Source organism: Hippoglossus stenolepis, chromosome 2 (genome assembly GCF_022539355.2).
Source record: "Hippoglossus stenolepis isolate QCI-W04-F060 chromosome 2, HSTE1.2, whole genome shotgun sequence".
Lineage (NCBI taxonomy): Eukaryota > Metazoa > Chordata > Actinopteri > Pleuronectiformes > Pleuronectidae > Hippoglossus > Hippoglossus stenolepis.
The window spans coordinates 17,862,345-17,876,370 of record NC_061484.1 but is presented as its reverse complement, the minus strand read 5'-3'; the positions used below and the strand labels follow the sequence as shown (position 1 = coordinate 17,876,370).

Sequence of the window (14,026 nt, the reverse complement as noted above, 5' to 3'; positions counted from 1 at the left end):
GTCGGGAGCTGGTAGAAATCACTCTGAAACTCAAAACTGCTCCGTGCTCTTCTGCCAAAGGAGCCTCTGGATCAGCGATAATCTCCCCGGATGAACCTGGTTTGTGTTTGTCATGACAGCCCAGATGTCTGCACGGTTTGTCACGTGGCTTGCGAGAGGTCAAGGTTCAAAGGAGGTCATGGGTCAGGACAGGGAAGACTAAAGCGTGAACTTCCTGCATTACTCACTGGCTGATTCTGCAGACAGAGAGATAGAATGGACATGTGTGACTTTGGAATTTGGTCTTCATATGTCCAGGAGTCCGTGACAGGAGTCAAAAACAGGAAAGAAAGCACAAAAGGGAAAGAGAATTGGTCACTTTATATTGTCATGGGTGTTATTGGACACCTCCGTATGGTGATGCACATGCAGCACACAGGCACAGGATAATAACATACCACTCACACAAACAGAATAAAACAGGCATCTGCCGCACCCACCCACTTATTTCACCCTGATGTCATATATCTTCATTCTCCCTGCACATAGAACATTTATCCATCCCCACCTTGTTCCTCATTCATGCACCCGTAACCCTCCAGGGCTCGTCATCTCGATGCAACTTAAATCTCGCACCCGAGGGCCCATCAGTCACTGCTGCTGAAAGGTTGCTGGCATACGTTTGACACCCATGCCTGCTCCTCCGACTGTATGCCAACTCCGTCCAAATCCACAGCAGTTCATCATTATGTCAGTTAAAATCAACAGACCATACATTCTTATGGGCTCATGTCGTTACATTTGTGTTCAAGAATAATTATTTTAAACCAGTCATCTGTTAAATGAGTCCAAATCCATGCAACAGCCTGCTGGGTTAGGTTGGGTTAGGTAAGGTTACTTTATTTGTACCCGTAGGTAGATTTGTTATGGAGCAAAAAAAAATCCGAAATCTGATAAATGCACCATTTCCACACTTATTTACTTTATATGAACCTATTTATTTAGACTTGAGACTATTTTAAAATGCGTTTCGTCTGTTTTGAGTCTTCTTATTTTTATGGGTACACAGACGGGAGCAATCAAAGCAGAAGAGCAAGTCATTGACAAAACAGTCTCACCTGAAGGGCCATTTAGTTACTGTTCTGAAGCCTTTGGAAGTATCATGATCTTTATCAGCGACAGATTTGTAGATGTTCAAATTTGTGTTTTTCTATATTTTATTCTCCATGTTGGCTTTATAAAGGGGATGGTGCTTTTACCTTTGCCAAAGTAAAGCCTGATTGAATTTAAGGGGACTGTTGGGCCTCGGTGAAGGTATGTACTCTACTGGGTGCTAATCCAGTTTTTAAATGTTATACAAGGGATCGAGATTGAATTTTTCTCTTTACATTTGCTAACTAAGGTTAGTATTTGAGTGATGAAAGTAAGGAATGGTGCCTTGGTGGTTTTGTGACCATCAAAGTCATATAGTTCAGATAAGACGTTAAAGTGTTTGAATTGTAGTCAATGAACCAGTGTGTTTAGTGTAGAAAGTCAGGGAGCGTGAAGCACAGATTCATTCTAAACTATAATTATTACACCTCACTTAGTTTGGACGAGGAATTCTGGAAATTTCCAGGCAGTACAGCACAGTTCAAAATGTTGCTGTGTTTCTTATTTCACAGCCATTTGGTTGGCATCATTAGCCACTTTCCAAGTATTCATGTTGGTTTCCCAATCAGAACTCCGCCTCTTGTAATTCTTAGAAAAATGTGGTCATACACACACACACACACACACACACACACACACACACACACACACACACACACACACACGTGACTTTTTATGTGCTGAAACGCTCTTCAGTGTTGGATCCTGTAAAAAATAAATAAGACCAACTTCTTTCATTCACTTTAACTAAATAACGACTGTACTGTCTTTTAGCAGTGAGATTAATGTCAACCTGAAGAAAAAACACTGTAGTTTTTACAACTTTCTAAAGTTGGAATAGATGTTTCCACTTCTTTTTTTCACATGATCCTATTTTCAAAATCATCTCACCAACTTTAGTGGACAACCTGTTTACTCATCCCTCTTTTTATCCTCTAAATACAACTTTAAATGTCAGGTTGTTTTTCCTTACGCACACTCTGTCCTTTTCCAAAATCTCTAACAATTGCCCCCTGGTTCTGCGATTCCTCTTCCATCCTTCTCGCTGCCTCAAGCGAAACCTTCACTAAGCTACTTTCCCTCAAGCATATCTAATAAGAAAAATATGAGCTCTAATTTGGAGCTGTGTGAATGTGTGTGTTCTTTTTAAGTGCTCCTTTATCTTGTTCAAGACGTGAGATGAGTGGATTTCCTTCGAGATCCAGAGCTTCCTTTGTAAAGAAAATCCAAATACTTTCACCTTCTCACTGAATTTCAGTAGCAAGAGAAGGAATTCTATATTATGATTTTTAGCTCTTAATTTACTTTGCATGCAGCATGGCTGCTAAGGTGCAAATATAATCTTCTAGAGAATTATGCAATCTGTGTTCTGTAAGTCTACAACCAGTGACTGTTTTTGCACACACTTGCATGCTGTGTGTGTAGGTGAACAGATGTGTGTGTATGAGTTAACTTACACACTGTTTGCTTTAGCATTTGCACATTAGTGTTGGCCAGTAATTCTCCCCTCCATTGTCTAAGAGCCAAGGTTAAGCAGGAGCCACATATGGTTGTGCTTTACAGAGAAACAGTGATTTAACTCCTTTAGGATGTTACTGATGCTCAAAGCAAAAGATTTACAGCCAACTGATTAAGAACTCTGCAAACTCTGGATGCCAATGTACCAATGTCCCCGTAGGTAGAGTTTTTTGATAGCACAGATTCCACCAGTCATTTTGTGTAAGAGCTTAAAGATCCATCCAGGTATATGAACACGCTGATCTTGATCTTATTCATCTACAGGTTTGTTGTGGGACACTAGTTCTTGTGCACAGAAACATTTAGCAAGAATAATGTACAGTGGAGTTGATTTACATACTTTGAAGAGAGATGCACAAATCCAATAAAAACTAGGTCTTTTCTTATTGTTTTGCGGCCGAAGTTACAACTGTATGTTTAAACCTACTTAGTGTCATTGAAAATGAAAGTTGGTGTTTTTTTGCAATTGTTATTCAGTTAAGTCACATTCATTTAAAACATGGGAAGCTGTGCAGACTAAATGTGAGTGGACAGGCAGACAAAACCACACTCAAGACTCATAAGAACCCATTAACCCTGCACACAGCCGATGTCCAGTGGTTCATTTTTCTTGCTTTAGAGTTCGTTTTTGTTTTGTGTACTCGTGCACGGTCTAAAAAGACCATCACTGCTGCATGTGTTGGACGAGTGAAACTTCAATGATAAGCAGATGATCCAACATAAAGAACCACAGCATCATGGATGAAAAGTATATGGCGGTACAGCAGCGACTCATTGTTTGTTTAAGTGTGTGTGTGTCAGGCTCCTGTCTCTATTGTGATCGTGGTCAGTCCATCAAAGCCCGGAGAGGGTGTCGGCGAGGCATTTGGCCCGCTGTCTGCTTCACACTTCCTTTGTTTGTGTGTGTGTTTGTGTGTGTGTGCTGGTCCAGGCCTCTGTCTCCCTGCATTTCCTCCTCACCATTGTGTGTGTGTGGAGGCACATTCTCTCTCTCTCTCTCTCTCTCTCTCTCTCTCTCTCTCTCTCTCTCTCTCTCTCATTCTTTTTCTTTCTCTATAATCAGTGTCTTATTGGGCTGATCCCCAAGACCATGGATGAGCTATTTCTAGAGATTCCTGTTATGAAAAGATTAAGTCCCCCCTCTCACTCACCCACTTGCTTTTGCTTACACACACACACACACACACACACACACACACACACACACACACACACACACACACACACACACACACACACACACACACACACACACACACACACACACACTCACACACAGCAGTTAAAGTCGTTATCTCAGACTGCATCAGTGGAGAGGACACAAGCTTATCACGGGAGGCTTTAGATCCAAGTTTTGACAATTAGATGCAGAATAAAAGTTGCTATCCCTCTATACCCTGCCTCTGAATAAAATACAAGCACATGCACCAAGTAAAGTAGTAAACAGTGAAAAGTATGTAATAAATACATAAATGTTCCTCTCCTCCCTGTTTGTAATTACCTGCCAGTGGTGCATCTTTTTGGCCTTTATATCAGAAACTATATCAACCATAAAGAAATCAGAGTCGAGGCATTTGCAGACATTTACACACAACCACACGTAACATGTTCATCTGTTTTATAGGACGGCCACTGTGACCTTTGCAGACTCATAATTTGGTTATCTCCTTTGTCTCAAGTCTTTGTTGACATTGCCTTGGGTGTCTGTGTGTGTGTTGGACTGACACGTCCGTCCGCTGACCCTCACCTGGCCCCGCTGTTTGGGGTTAGGAATGGTTGGAGAGGGGAGCGTAAACCCCAAGGCGAACCCAGAGGAGGTCTATCCGTCGCAGGGGGGGGAATCTTTCATCTTCATCCTCCTACTTCTCTCTTTTCTGTCCTTTTTTTTTTGTCTTTTTCAATGTCTTCTCTTCATTTCATCTGTGTCTTTATAAAGTTATAAATTCTTTTAATTATTTCTCTTTCTCACTTTCTCCATTTCTCTCCTCTGGTCCCTCCTTCTGTGTTTTGGGGTCAGAGGTGACACTGTAAAGTTTACAACCTACAACAGTAGCTTCACCCAACAAACCCAGCAGCAACAACTTAACAAGGCCCGTTTTATTACAATAAAATGTTTGTGGTTGGTTTTACTTTTACACCTGGACTTTTATTTCAATATATATAAGATGTGATCATTTAGAACAGCTTGAGACATGAGTGAAACTGACTATATGAATCACGCAATAATCCACTAAATCTTCCCCTTCCAACATTATGTTCCAACTTATGTTTAATACCAGCTCTAATCCCTTGTGTCTGTCTGTGGTAACACTGATGCATCTCTGCATTTCCTCTCTTTTGTCCAAAGCCCTTATTATATGCGTGTATTTAATCCGTATGCGTATCACGAGCCAAACAAGCGCCTGACTCTTGACTCACAAGATTTGATGAATGAAAATTGTCGAGGCACACTCATTTGCCCATAAGCAACTGGCAGCAGTGTCAGTCTGCTCGTCTGATCTCTCACATTTTACCACACACATTTATCAACAACCGCTGGCATTATTTTGTACTCATCTCCACAAGACAACTTGAGAGCGTGACACCCCCCCTCGTCTGCGGAGGGTGGTTGACCCGTCTCTGGCGAGGGTAGGTTGGGGTTTTGGGTGCAACCTCTGGGTGGTCGGATATTGTGACTCGGGGATTTGGCCTTGTTTGGTAATCTCTCTTCATCTCTCCTTGTCGTTGCTTTTTTTCTCTCTGTGTCCTCCATATCTTTCTCACACACACTAACAGCCTTTTATAATCCGTATCTTCCTTCAGGTTACAGATTTAGGATAGAAATGTTTTCCTCAATTTTATGAGCCCACATGAGCACAAGGTCACGTTTTCTCTGAACCTGTGTATGCACCGATCTTGGTGTTTATCTGTTGACATAGTACTTACAGTGTGCTTTACTTAACCTCAACAATTGACTGTACATTTGTCAAGCTGCTGTGTTGAACTTTTTGTTCTCATTGGCTTTGTTTCTGTTTGTGTCGCTCCAGATGTGAAGTATGTGTGAAAATAAGAGGCTTGGGGAAATCACATCACTTTACTTAAAATATGAAACAGACAAAATTGTAAATCATTTTTTTTACAACTAAAGAAATATGCCAGGCTCTATGTCTATGTATCTATTTGCTAAACGCTATACACACAAGTATATAGTGGCATTAGTTAAGTTTGGGTCAGATGCCGGAGATGTTTACCTTCCTGTTAAACCCATTAAACTATTTGTCATATATGTTGCACCAATAACTAAAATTAATTCATGGTTTGGGTTTTGTGGTGCCATAAGTACTGCCACATAAATTACAGATACAGAACACAGATGGAAAATCCTGTGTCTTTAAATGTCTTTTCTGGACCTCTAAAACATGGCATCAGAATCAAACCATACTTGTTATCAATGGTCAGATAATTGTGATAACTAGTGAAGAATCGGTGTGATGACACAGCAGAATTGCATGCAAAAAATTGGAAATGATTAGTGTCTCCTCTTATGAATGCCTGCTCTGTAAAGACTCGTGATGTTGCGCTCTTTGAAAGTTGGCAGCGTGCAGCATCTCTTCTGGGTGAATCACATGTGACTCCTCTGTCAGCTGGGGCGGGTGCACTACAGCCAAAAGCCAGACTGCACATCAGCCAGGGTTTTCTGCATCATCCTCTCCCCCACTCCACCAGTTCAAGCTTTAGATTTCATGCGTTTCCCTGCCACGTGGTGACTTCTCTCTTTCCCTGTTAGCACCTGTGTGTTGCTATGGCAATAACACAGTCAACTCATGCCAAATACTGACGGTCACTGAGAAGGAAAAACCGTCGATCAAACATTTCCTAGAAGAGGAAAGGGGGGAACAGGAAAACTATATTAGGTGTTTTACCATCAAGCCTTTATTTTAATGAGATTTTAAATCATATATCCAAAACCACAGCTTGGATTTTAAGATAAAATGCAAAAAATACGAATTCATAGCCTTGAGGTATAGGTTTCTCCTTTTGTCATTGTAATTGCTGCCTAAAATCCTTACAGTGACACTTTTTTCTAGATGTTTCAAATGGTCATCAGAGTGTATTTCCAACAAATTGATTATCATGACTTACTAGAACCTGCCCCCTCTGAAAATGAGTTGTTATTGCAGAGTCGACCTGAGCGTCAGGAGCATGAGGCAAAGCCAAAGCCAGAGGCATTACCATACCTGCAGCAGCTCTCTATTCACCGTGCCACTTGCGCTTTTCAGACTTAATCTCGGGTCACAAAGGAGCGTCTCTCAGTTGTCTCCACTGCTTTCTAATGATATGCAAACACGGCACCAGCCTCCGAGTCGATGGCAGCCTATTATACGGGAGGTGGTTGAGGCTCAAGACGAGGCAGGGGATGGAATGAATAAAGGGGGAATCCCAGGGAGCCAGAGATTCACCTTCGATTTTATGTAGGTGAAATTCGTAATAAATACACACACACACACACACACACAGGGACAATGAAAATAGATAAAATGATGGGAGAAACAAGACATATGAGAGGAACAGGAGGCACTAGACCACCATTTAAATACAGCAGCTTTGTGCCATGATCAACGCGCTCTGAGGCAAAATAAGATCCGTCTTTATCTGTCTTGGAGTCGTTCAAAACTTTCCCCTGCACATGATGGACTGCTGAGGTTTACCCTGAGTGGACCTGGGTGTCTCCAGCTCCTTATCGGAGGGGGGGGCTGAAGCAGCGTAGCGGCTGGGGGGGGTGGAGTCACCGCAGAGCTGCCCATTCCTAAAGCCTGAATCACACAACTCTCCATTCACATTCCTGCTGCCGCGGAGCGCTTCATTCAGAGGCGCACTGAGCTGGAGTCAGTCGGAAATCCCGGAATCCTGTTTTTATTGCAAATCACATTATAACCATGGATTTACTGTCTCGTGCAACAATCAGACGACACGTGCAGCCGACTGTACAGTTTTGAGTTTTTCTTTTTGCTCTGGATTTATCATGCGCGCTTCGTCCCCAGCAGCGGAGTAAGAGCTGACTGGACAGTCGGAGGCTGCCGGGGCGCAGCCAAGAGCCGAGGCTGGTCGCCACCGAGACATTGAAAATGATATTAACACGTAAGTCCTAATAAAAATATCAATACCACGAGAAAATCAATCAATGAAAATGACTGGTGGCTGGTGATGAGGACGGTGATTTCCTGCGTAAAATGTAGCCAAATCGTGACCATACAATCAAGCGGTTTCCTGTTTGTCCAGGAAAACATAGCTTACTTCTCGAGATAATTTGTACTTTACCATGTGCTTATTCTAAGTTACTGTACATGTTCAAGAGTCTGGAGGTTTGCTTGAATTTTACCTTCGAGTAAAACATTCTTTAAATCGTCTTTATCGCGCAACGCTGCGGGCTGTCAGATAAGAAATCTCCCCCGCTTTACGCAGACCTCCGCGTCTCCAAATGTCCCCAGCCCTGATCCAAACTTACTGAATATCCTGTTTAAATATTGATTGTATATTACACAAGTTACAAACGACCCTATGTATAATGTTTTCCTGATTTTAAGACAATTCTTCGCGTAGAGAAAATCCTTTTACGCACAGACTCAGGAAAGTCTTGTAGCGGACCACGATTCCCCTCGAAGGTTTCAATAGGATTAAATGAAACTTCGATCGGTGTGTGGAGACAGGGTCGTGAACCGTAATGTCCTGCCTAAGTCGTATTTAGTGTCTTTTAAGATTAACACGAGGTATAGTACCAGTCTGTGACACTTTTCAGGCCATTTCAGTGCCTCCAGTTTGTTTTAACTGTCTGAGCCTTTTGCTTGACTTCCGACCTTTTGCCAACAGGGAATATTTTAGGGGATGTGTGTTGTGGCTGTATAAAAGTCAAATTTCTGTCCTGCACTGGTAGACTTCAGTTGATTTGTGGCCGTTGGCTCTTTGTCTTAACTGTTTCAACTGTTTAAACCAACACATGGTTCCTTATCAGCTGCCTCAGGTCTGACACAGATATGAGCTGCAGTGGAGTTCAGTTGAGCCATATAACCATTAACAACAGGCTCAAAGACACTCAGATGTCCAGCCACCATGCTGTAAGGTCAATTGTGCTATTGAAGAGATATGTCACTGTGGCCATACTTCTACAAAGTCCCATACAGGGGTTACCTAGCCTTCTCTCTATATCTTTCAGTCCAGGATAGATATAGGTAGTTTGTAGAGCTGGGGCAGAGGTGAACAAACAAGAGTGATTCATCGGCTTTTTTTGTGAGGCAGGATGTGAGCTGATGCCTTATCTGAAAGGTTTACATCCAGCTGGCACACCGTTTCTTCATGTCCTGTGAGGAGAAACATATGTTCATTTTCACATGTACCTTCCCTGTGTTGAAGGTACCGAGCTGTGCTGGGATCTGTTGTAGAAAAGATAACAATCAAGAGGGGGGAAGGTCCTGGCAGGTATGCCGTTGTCTGGCCATGGAAAGCTTATCAGGGGCTTTGAATGGGCCTGGTCACCTGATCCTCAGCCAGGGCCTTCTGTGTGAGAATAAATATGACATCAGGGAGCAGAGGGGACTCTGGGGTTAGCTCTGCGATGATCCATCTGGGCCAGCTGTGTGGTTGCATGCATATGTGTCCATGCATGCGTGCCTGCACCGGCTGGTGGTAGATAACTGGAATGGGTCATGGTTGTAACCTCATTATGTGTGTGTGTGTGTCAAGGGGGCATAGCTTGAGGCCAGCCAGATGGTGATATTCCTGGCAGCGTCTCAGTTAGCCAACAGCCAGGCCTTCTCAGCGAACAGCCAGCTGTCTCAGCCGTGAAATCACAAAATATGATACCCATCAGGAAAAAAAATCTGTCATCGTCTGTCTTTGCATTCCAGTAGAGTACGAGAGGGATTTTACATTGGACACATTCAAAAAAACCTGTTATCTCCAGTTGTTCTCGATGCTTTCATACAGACACAAGCTGACATTGTGATCATTCGTGAAATTGTTTCCCAAAGTATTAGATCATGAACCAATTGGTAAACATGTTCTTAAAGTTGGGCACCTCAAACAGCTCGTCCTGGTCACCTCCAAGGTGAAGGACAAACACTGGCAGCATCCAGACTCCTAGCGTTGCTTGTTGTAGATTACAATTGAGCCGCGGAGTCTGGGCTGGTTTATCACATCACCTGTCTAGACCCACTTTGCAGCTCCTTCAGAATGACCCACTCAGACCTGGAGTTGATAAGAATCCTCTGCCTGCCTTTTGGGCGGTTTTGCAGTCGGCACTCTTGGGACCCAGCGATGATCGGGTAATTCCAGATAAGCCACCTCAATTCACAACAGTTGTTAGTCAAGCATTCTTCTTAATCTGCCTACTTCAAAGACCCAGCTCCAGTGATAACTGTATTCAGACTCTTGACCTCCAGTTTGCCATGTAGGGAGCACAGCCTTTGAGGTGGGTTGCAGCGTCCTTTGTTTGCTATAGCTGCTGACAAACTCCCAGTGGAGCTGAGCATTCAGACTCAGCCAAGCTAGACCCCGCTGCCTCCTGCGATGGAGGGAAACTTTGGCAGGCAATTGTGAGAATTTCCTGCCACAGGAAAGGAGAGAAGAGAAGGGGCGAGCAGTTGAAATAAGCAGAGAGATCAGAGGAGGCGAGGGTGAGGGCAGGAGAAGGGAAAGCAAAGAACCGCCATCATGGATAATTTTAGAAGTCAAAAACTGCCCGCCAGTGGGTGAAGCCTAACCCTGATTGGCGACTCACCAGTTCACCTTTGGACAAAGGTTCGGAGAGAAGCCACTCGTGATCCATGTGAAATGTTTATTAGCATCAGCTTGGCTCTTATTAGTCATGTTATCTATGTAGTTGCTCTCATCTTTCTTTCCCACTGAGAAGCAGTGTGTCTCAATGTGTTGACTTTTCTCATTCATACCAGCCAGAGATAATGCACAACTTTTTCATTACAACCGTGGATTCCTCTGCAGTTACGTCCATGTAAAAGTAATACATTCAGATTAAATTGTGCTGGTGAGGTTCACCCTTATTCCGCCTGACGGACGTGTTTCAGACATCCTGTGTGGCTCCCAAAGCAGGACCAGGAGTTATGGTCTGGTCTGATTCACTTAATGATCTACCCACCTGTTTGTTTGTCTATCTGAATGTCTCCTAGCCAGAAACGCAACTAGTGATGGCCAAGTAGGAAAAAGGTTTGGTTGATTTCCTGACCGAAGGTCACCAATTGCAGTTAAGTAATGGTGATGTCAGCGTATGGTTTTCCTGTCACTGGGGTTGAAATGACAAAAGGCTGACTGAGTTTAGCCTGTGTTTATTTTAGACTACCTACATATATCTGAACTTATTGTAATTATTCTCATGTTGCTTCTATGTGAAATCTAAACATGAAGAGTAATGTGTCCAGAGTGTGTTGTTCCAGAAATGATCCTGCACATAAGGGAATATGTGGTCAAATGCAGTATAATTAGTTTGCTGAAACATTTAGTATTTTCAGTGCTGTAGTTGACCTTAAAGTCATGTTGTAATCTGTTGTACTTCAGAGAACCCGCCACATGTAGACGGTTATCAAGGTGTTCAACTTCCCTTTTCTACTCGAGGGTAACTGTTAGGAAAAGAAAAGTCATATTTAAGTGATACGTGTTTGCTGTAAGTCATCGGTGTGGTGTGGCTTTGAGGACTTTTGGTAAGTACACACAATCACAAGAGCCAATGTTTGTCTTGGCTGCCTCCCCCGCCTATTATCTGGCCAGGAACAAACGAAGGCAGGGCCTTACAGCCGGGTGGTCGGCCGCCACCGCTCGGCTCTCTTCCTGCGAGGGAAGCAGGAAGAGGAAGTGAGGTAGTTCCCTGGCGAGGGCTGAGGAATGAGGGTGGACAGTGGGGAGGAGAAAAAAATTAAACACCCTCATTAATCTCAAGTTATCGAAGGATTGGGCGGAGTGTTGTTGGAGGACATTTTTATGACCGGAATGCCTGGGATATTCTTTTATTGCTTTGTTGAGCCAACTGTGTTTGATTCCAGATGTATATGTGTTGTGTCTCTGTTGTTGGGTTGTTTGTCCCTCTAGCCCCTGTCCACTTCCTCCAGCCAAACAAAAGATAGACTTTTTTTCTAGCTTCCCTCTGTGAATTAACAGAGACACAATATGGTGCAGTGACAAATATCATTCAGTCTGATTCACCTTTTGTCATTATTTTATTCCCTCGGCACAGTGTCCACTTTATTTCACTTTAAAGTAGATTTGACCAGTGGGGTGTGTCACTGGATATCTTCCCTCTAAAGGCACTTATTGGATCCCCTTGCCCTTTTTTTTCGTGATGGTGTTGGGGGTGGAAAGCTAACCATGTGTCTGTATGTCTACTTTGCATTTCAATAGCTTTACTGTCTTCTGAATGGTTTGTCTTTAAACATGAGGTTGGTTGCAAGCACACACAGACTTGCTTGTGCACACACACAAGCAAACACAAGAATCACACAGCGCCTGCTTTCACGAATGTTGTTTTAATAAGCCCTCTGTTTCTACTTTCCTCTGGGTGCCCTCCAGAAATACAAGGCTCAATACACAGACTTGGTGTCGGAGACGTGCCAGTTCTTATCCATGTGTAAAAATAGAACCAACTTTTGTGTTGCAACATACACGTTAATGTGTTATTTTACACTTGGGTTCATGCTGATGTCGCTAGTTCTTTCAGCGGGTCCTTAGCCCCCTGCAGTAGCAGAGGGGAGACCCTTGCTTCGTTGTGTCACACCTTGTTGTTCGTGGGTTTGTCTGCCGTCTAGGCTTGTTGTCAGTATGTAAATGCTCATATACAGTATTGTTGAGCCCACAACCTTTTCTGCAGTTGTCTTTTCTGACCTGTCTGGCAGTACTTTATCTTTTGTCCATATGAAGTCAATTTCAGTCAGATTTATTTATAACCCATTTATCTCTGTATTACTTCCACATGGACCAAAATACTATAAAGCCTTCAGCTGTTCGGTTAAGTTGAGTTCTGTTTTTCTTTTATGCTTGTGTTCTTGAGCTTCAGCTTAAATACAAAGAAGCAATTCATTGATGTAATTCAGCCTTGAAATGAGTTGGAACTGCAAAACTGGGCCTTTGAATATAAAAGAATCTCCTCTGCTTCACTTTACTGGTGGTTACTATATGCTCCATCACACTATATATATATATATATATACACAAACTTGTCAATGGGATCGGCTGGTATTTTGCAGTCAGTCTACATGTCGTCACTTTCATCCATGGTTTACCAGTGTCCTTTCCTGCCTTTGTTCCACTGGTTTTGTTTACAAGTTTTTCTCAAGCTTGTGCAACATTTGTACTTGGTGTCATTCTGTTAAAGAAGACATTGTAAAGTCAGTGCCCCCAGGCCTGGAGACATGTCTCTGTCTGTCTTCTGTCGTCAGACTGCTGGCTCTAGGGGTGATGGAGCAATTGAGGACACTGGGGTGTGGGTGACCATTTGGCATATGTCATCTAAAGGGCTTTCACAGATAATTGGGAGACATCCGCATGGCTCCTCTGACACACAGCGGACACCAACATTCAGGCGAAGTACTTAGCATAACAAGCCCAAATGTCACACCTCGTGTTTAAAGAGGGACATGGAAGAGTTTGTTGTGTTGGAGTGTTGTGAACATGTTCGACTGTGGCAAAAGCACTTGTGGACAAAAAGTCTGAGATGACCTTCCCATGAAACACAACCCTGCATTCAAACACTAACAGAAGGTAATAACATTGGATTAGCATATCATGTTAATTGGCTTCATGAAGAATATAGGCTGGTTGAACAATAAAACCATAAAATATCCTATGTAATAAATTAACTAAATGTTAAAGGAAAAGACAAATACAGAAAAATATGTTTACAATAAGTCACATAGTAACACATTAATTATTATGGGAACTGTTGTGTCATATGGTAAAAAGCGATCCTTTTCTGCTGGAGAGCTCTGTGTGAACAACGAAAACCTCTGCCGTACCTCGATAAAGAGCTTAAGTGGCACACACTCGGGGCGTGTGAGGGGGTTAACACAATTTGCACGAATGATGGTTTGAGCTCAAGCTTTAGAAGCATGTGAGAGGAGAGTGACCAAGTGTGAGATAGCTAAAAGGGTCAAAGGGTTTGCATTTGATAAGCTGCTTGCGGAGTTTTGGAGAACAACCTCAAATGATGTCTCTTTTAAAAGGTGAGAAGAGGCCTTTGTATCAGAGTACGTCATTAATCTTACTTAGGTTTGGTTAATGTGTGTATAGTTGGGATTTTTTTTCTGTAGGCTTCTATGTGTGTGTCGTAAACATTTACTTTATTCTATGTCTGAAGGGTTGAAGTGTTTCCCACAGCTTCTAAACGCCTTTGTAATGCTCC

General features: G+C 42.8%; 1 protein-coding gene across 4 annotated transcripts in view; it reads left to right on the top strand.

Annotated features, from left to right (window-relative positions):
• Positions 1-14,026, top strand: part of dlc1 (DLC1 Rho GTPase activating protein) — an 80,546-nt gene that overhangs the window by 48,240 nt on the left and 18,280 nt on the right. The window contains exon 1 of one of the 4 annotated variants that reach the window (XM_035167055.2): positions 7,435-7,767. The exons of the other annotated variants lie outside the window; for them this stretch is intronic. Coding sequence (XP_035022946.2) covers positions 7,755-7,767 — 13 coding nt within the window. The 5' untranslated portion in view covers positions 7,435-7,754. Of the gene's footprint in view, positions 1-7,434; positions 7,768-14,026 lie in introns of those variants that run through there. 4 annotated transcript variants of the gene reach the window in all.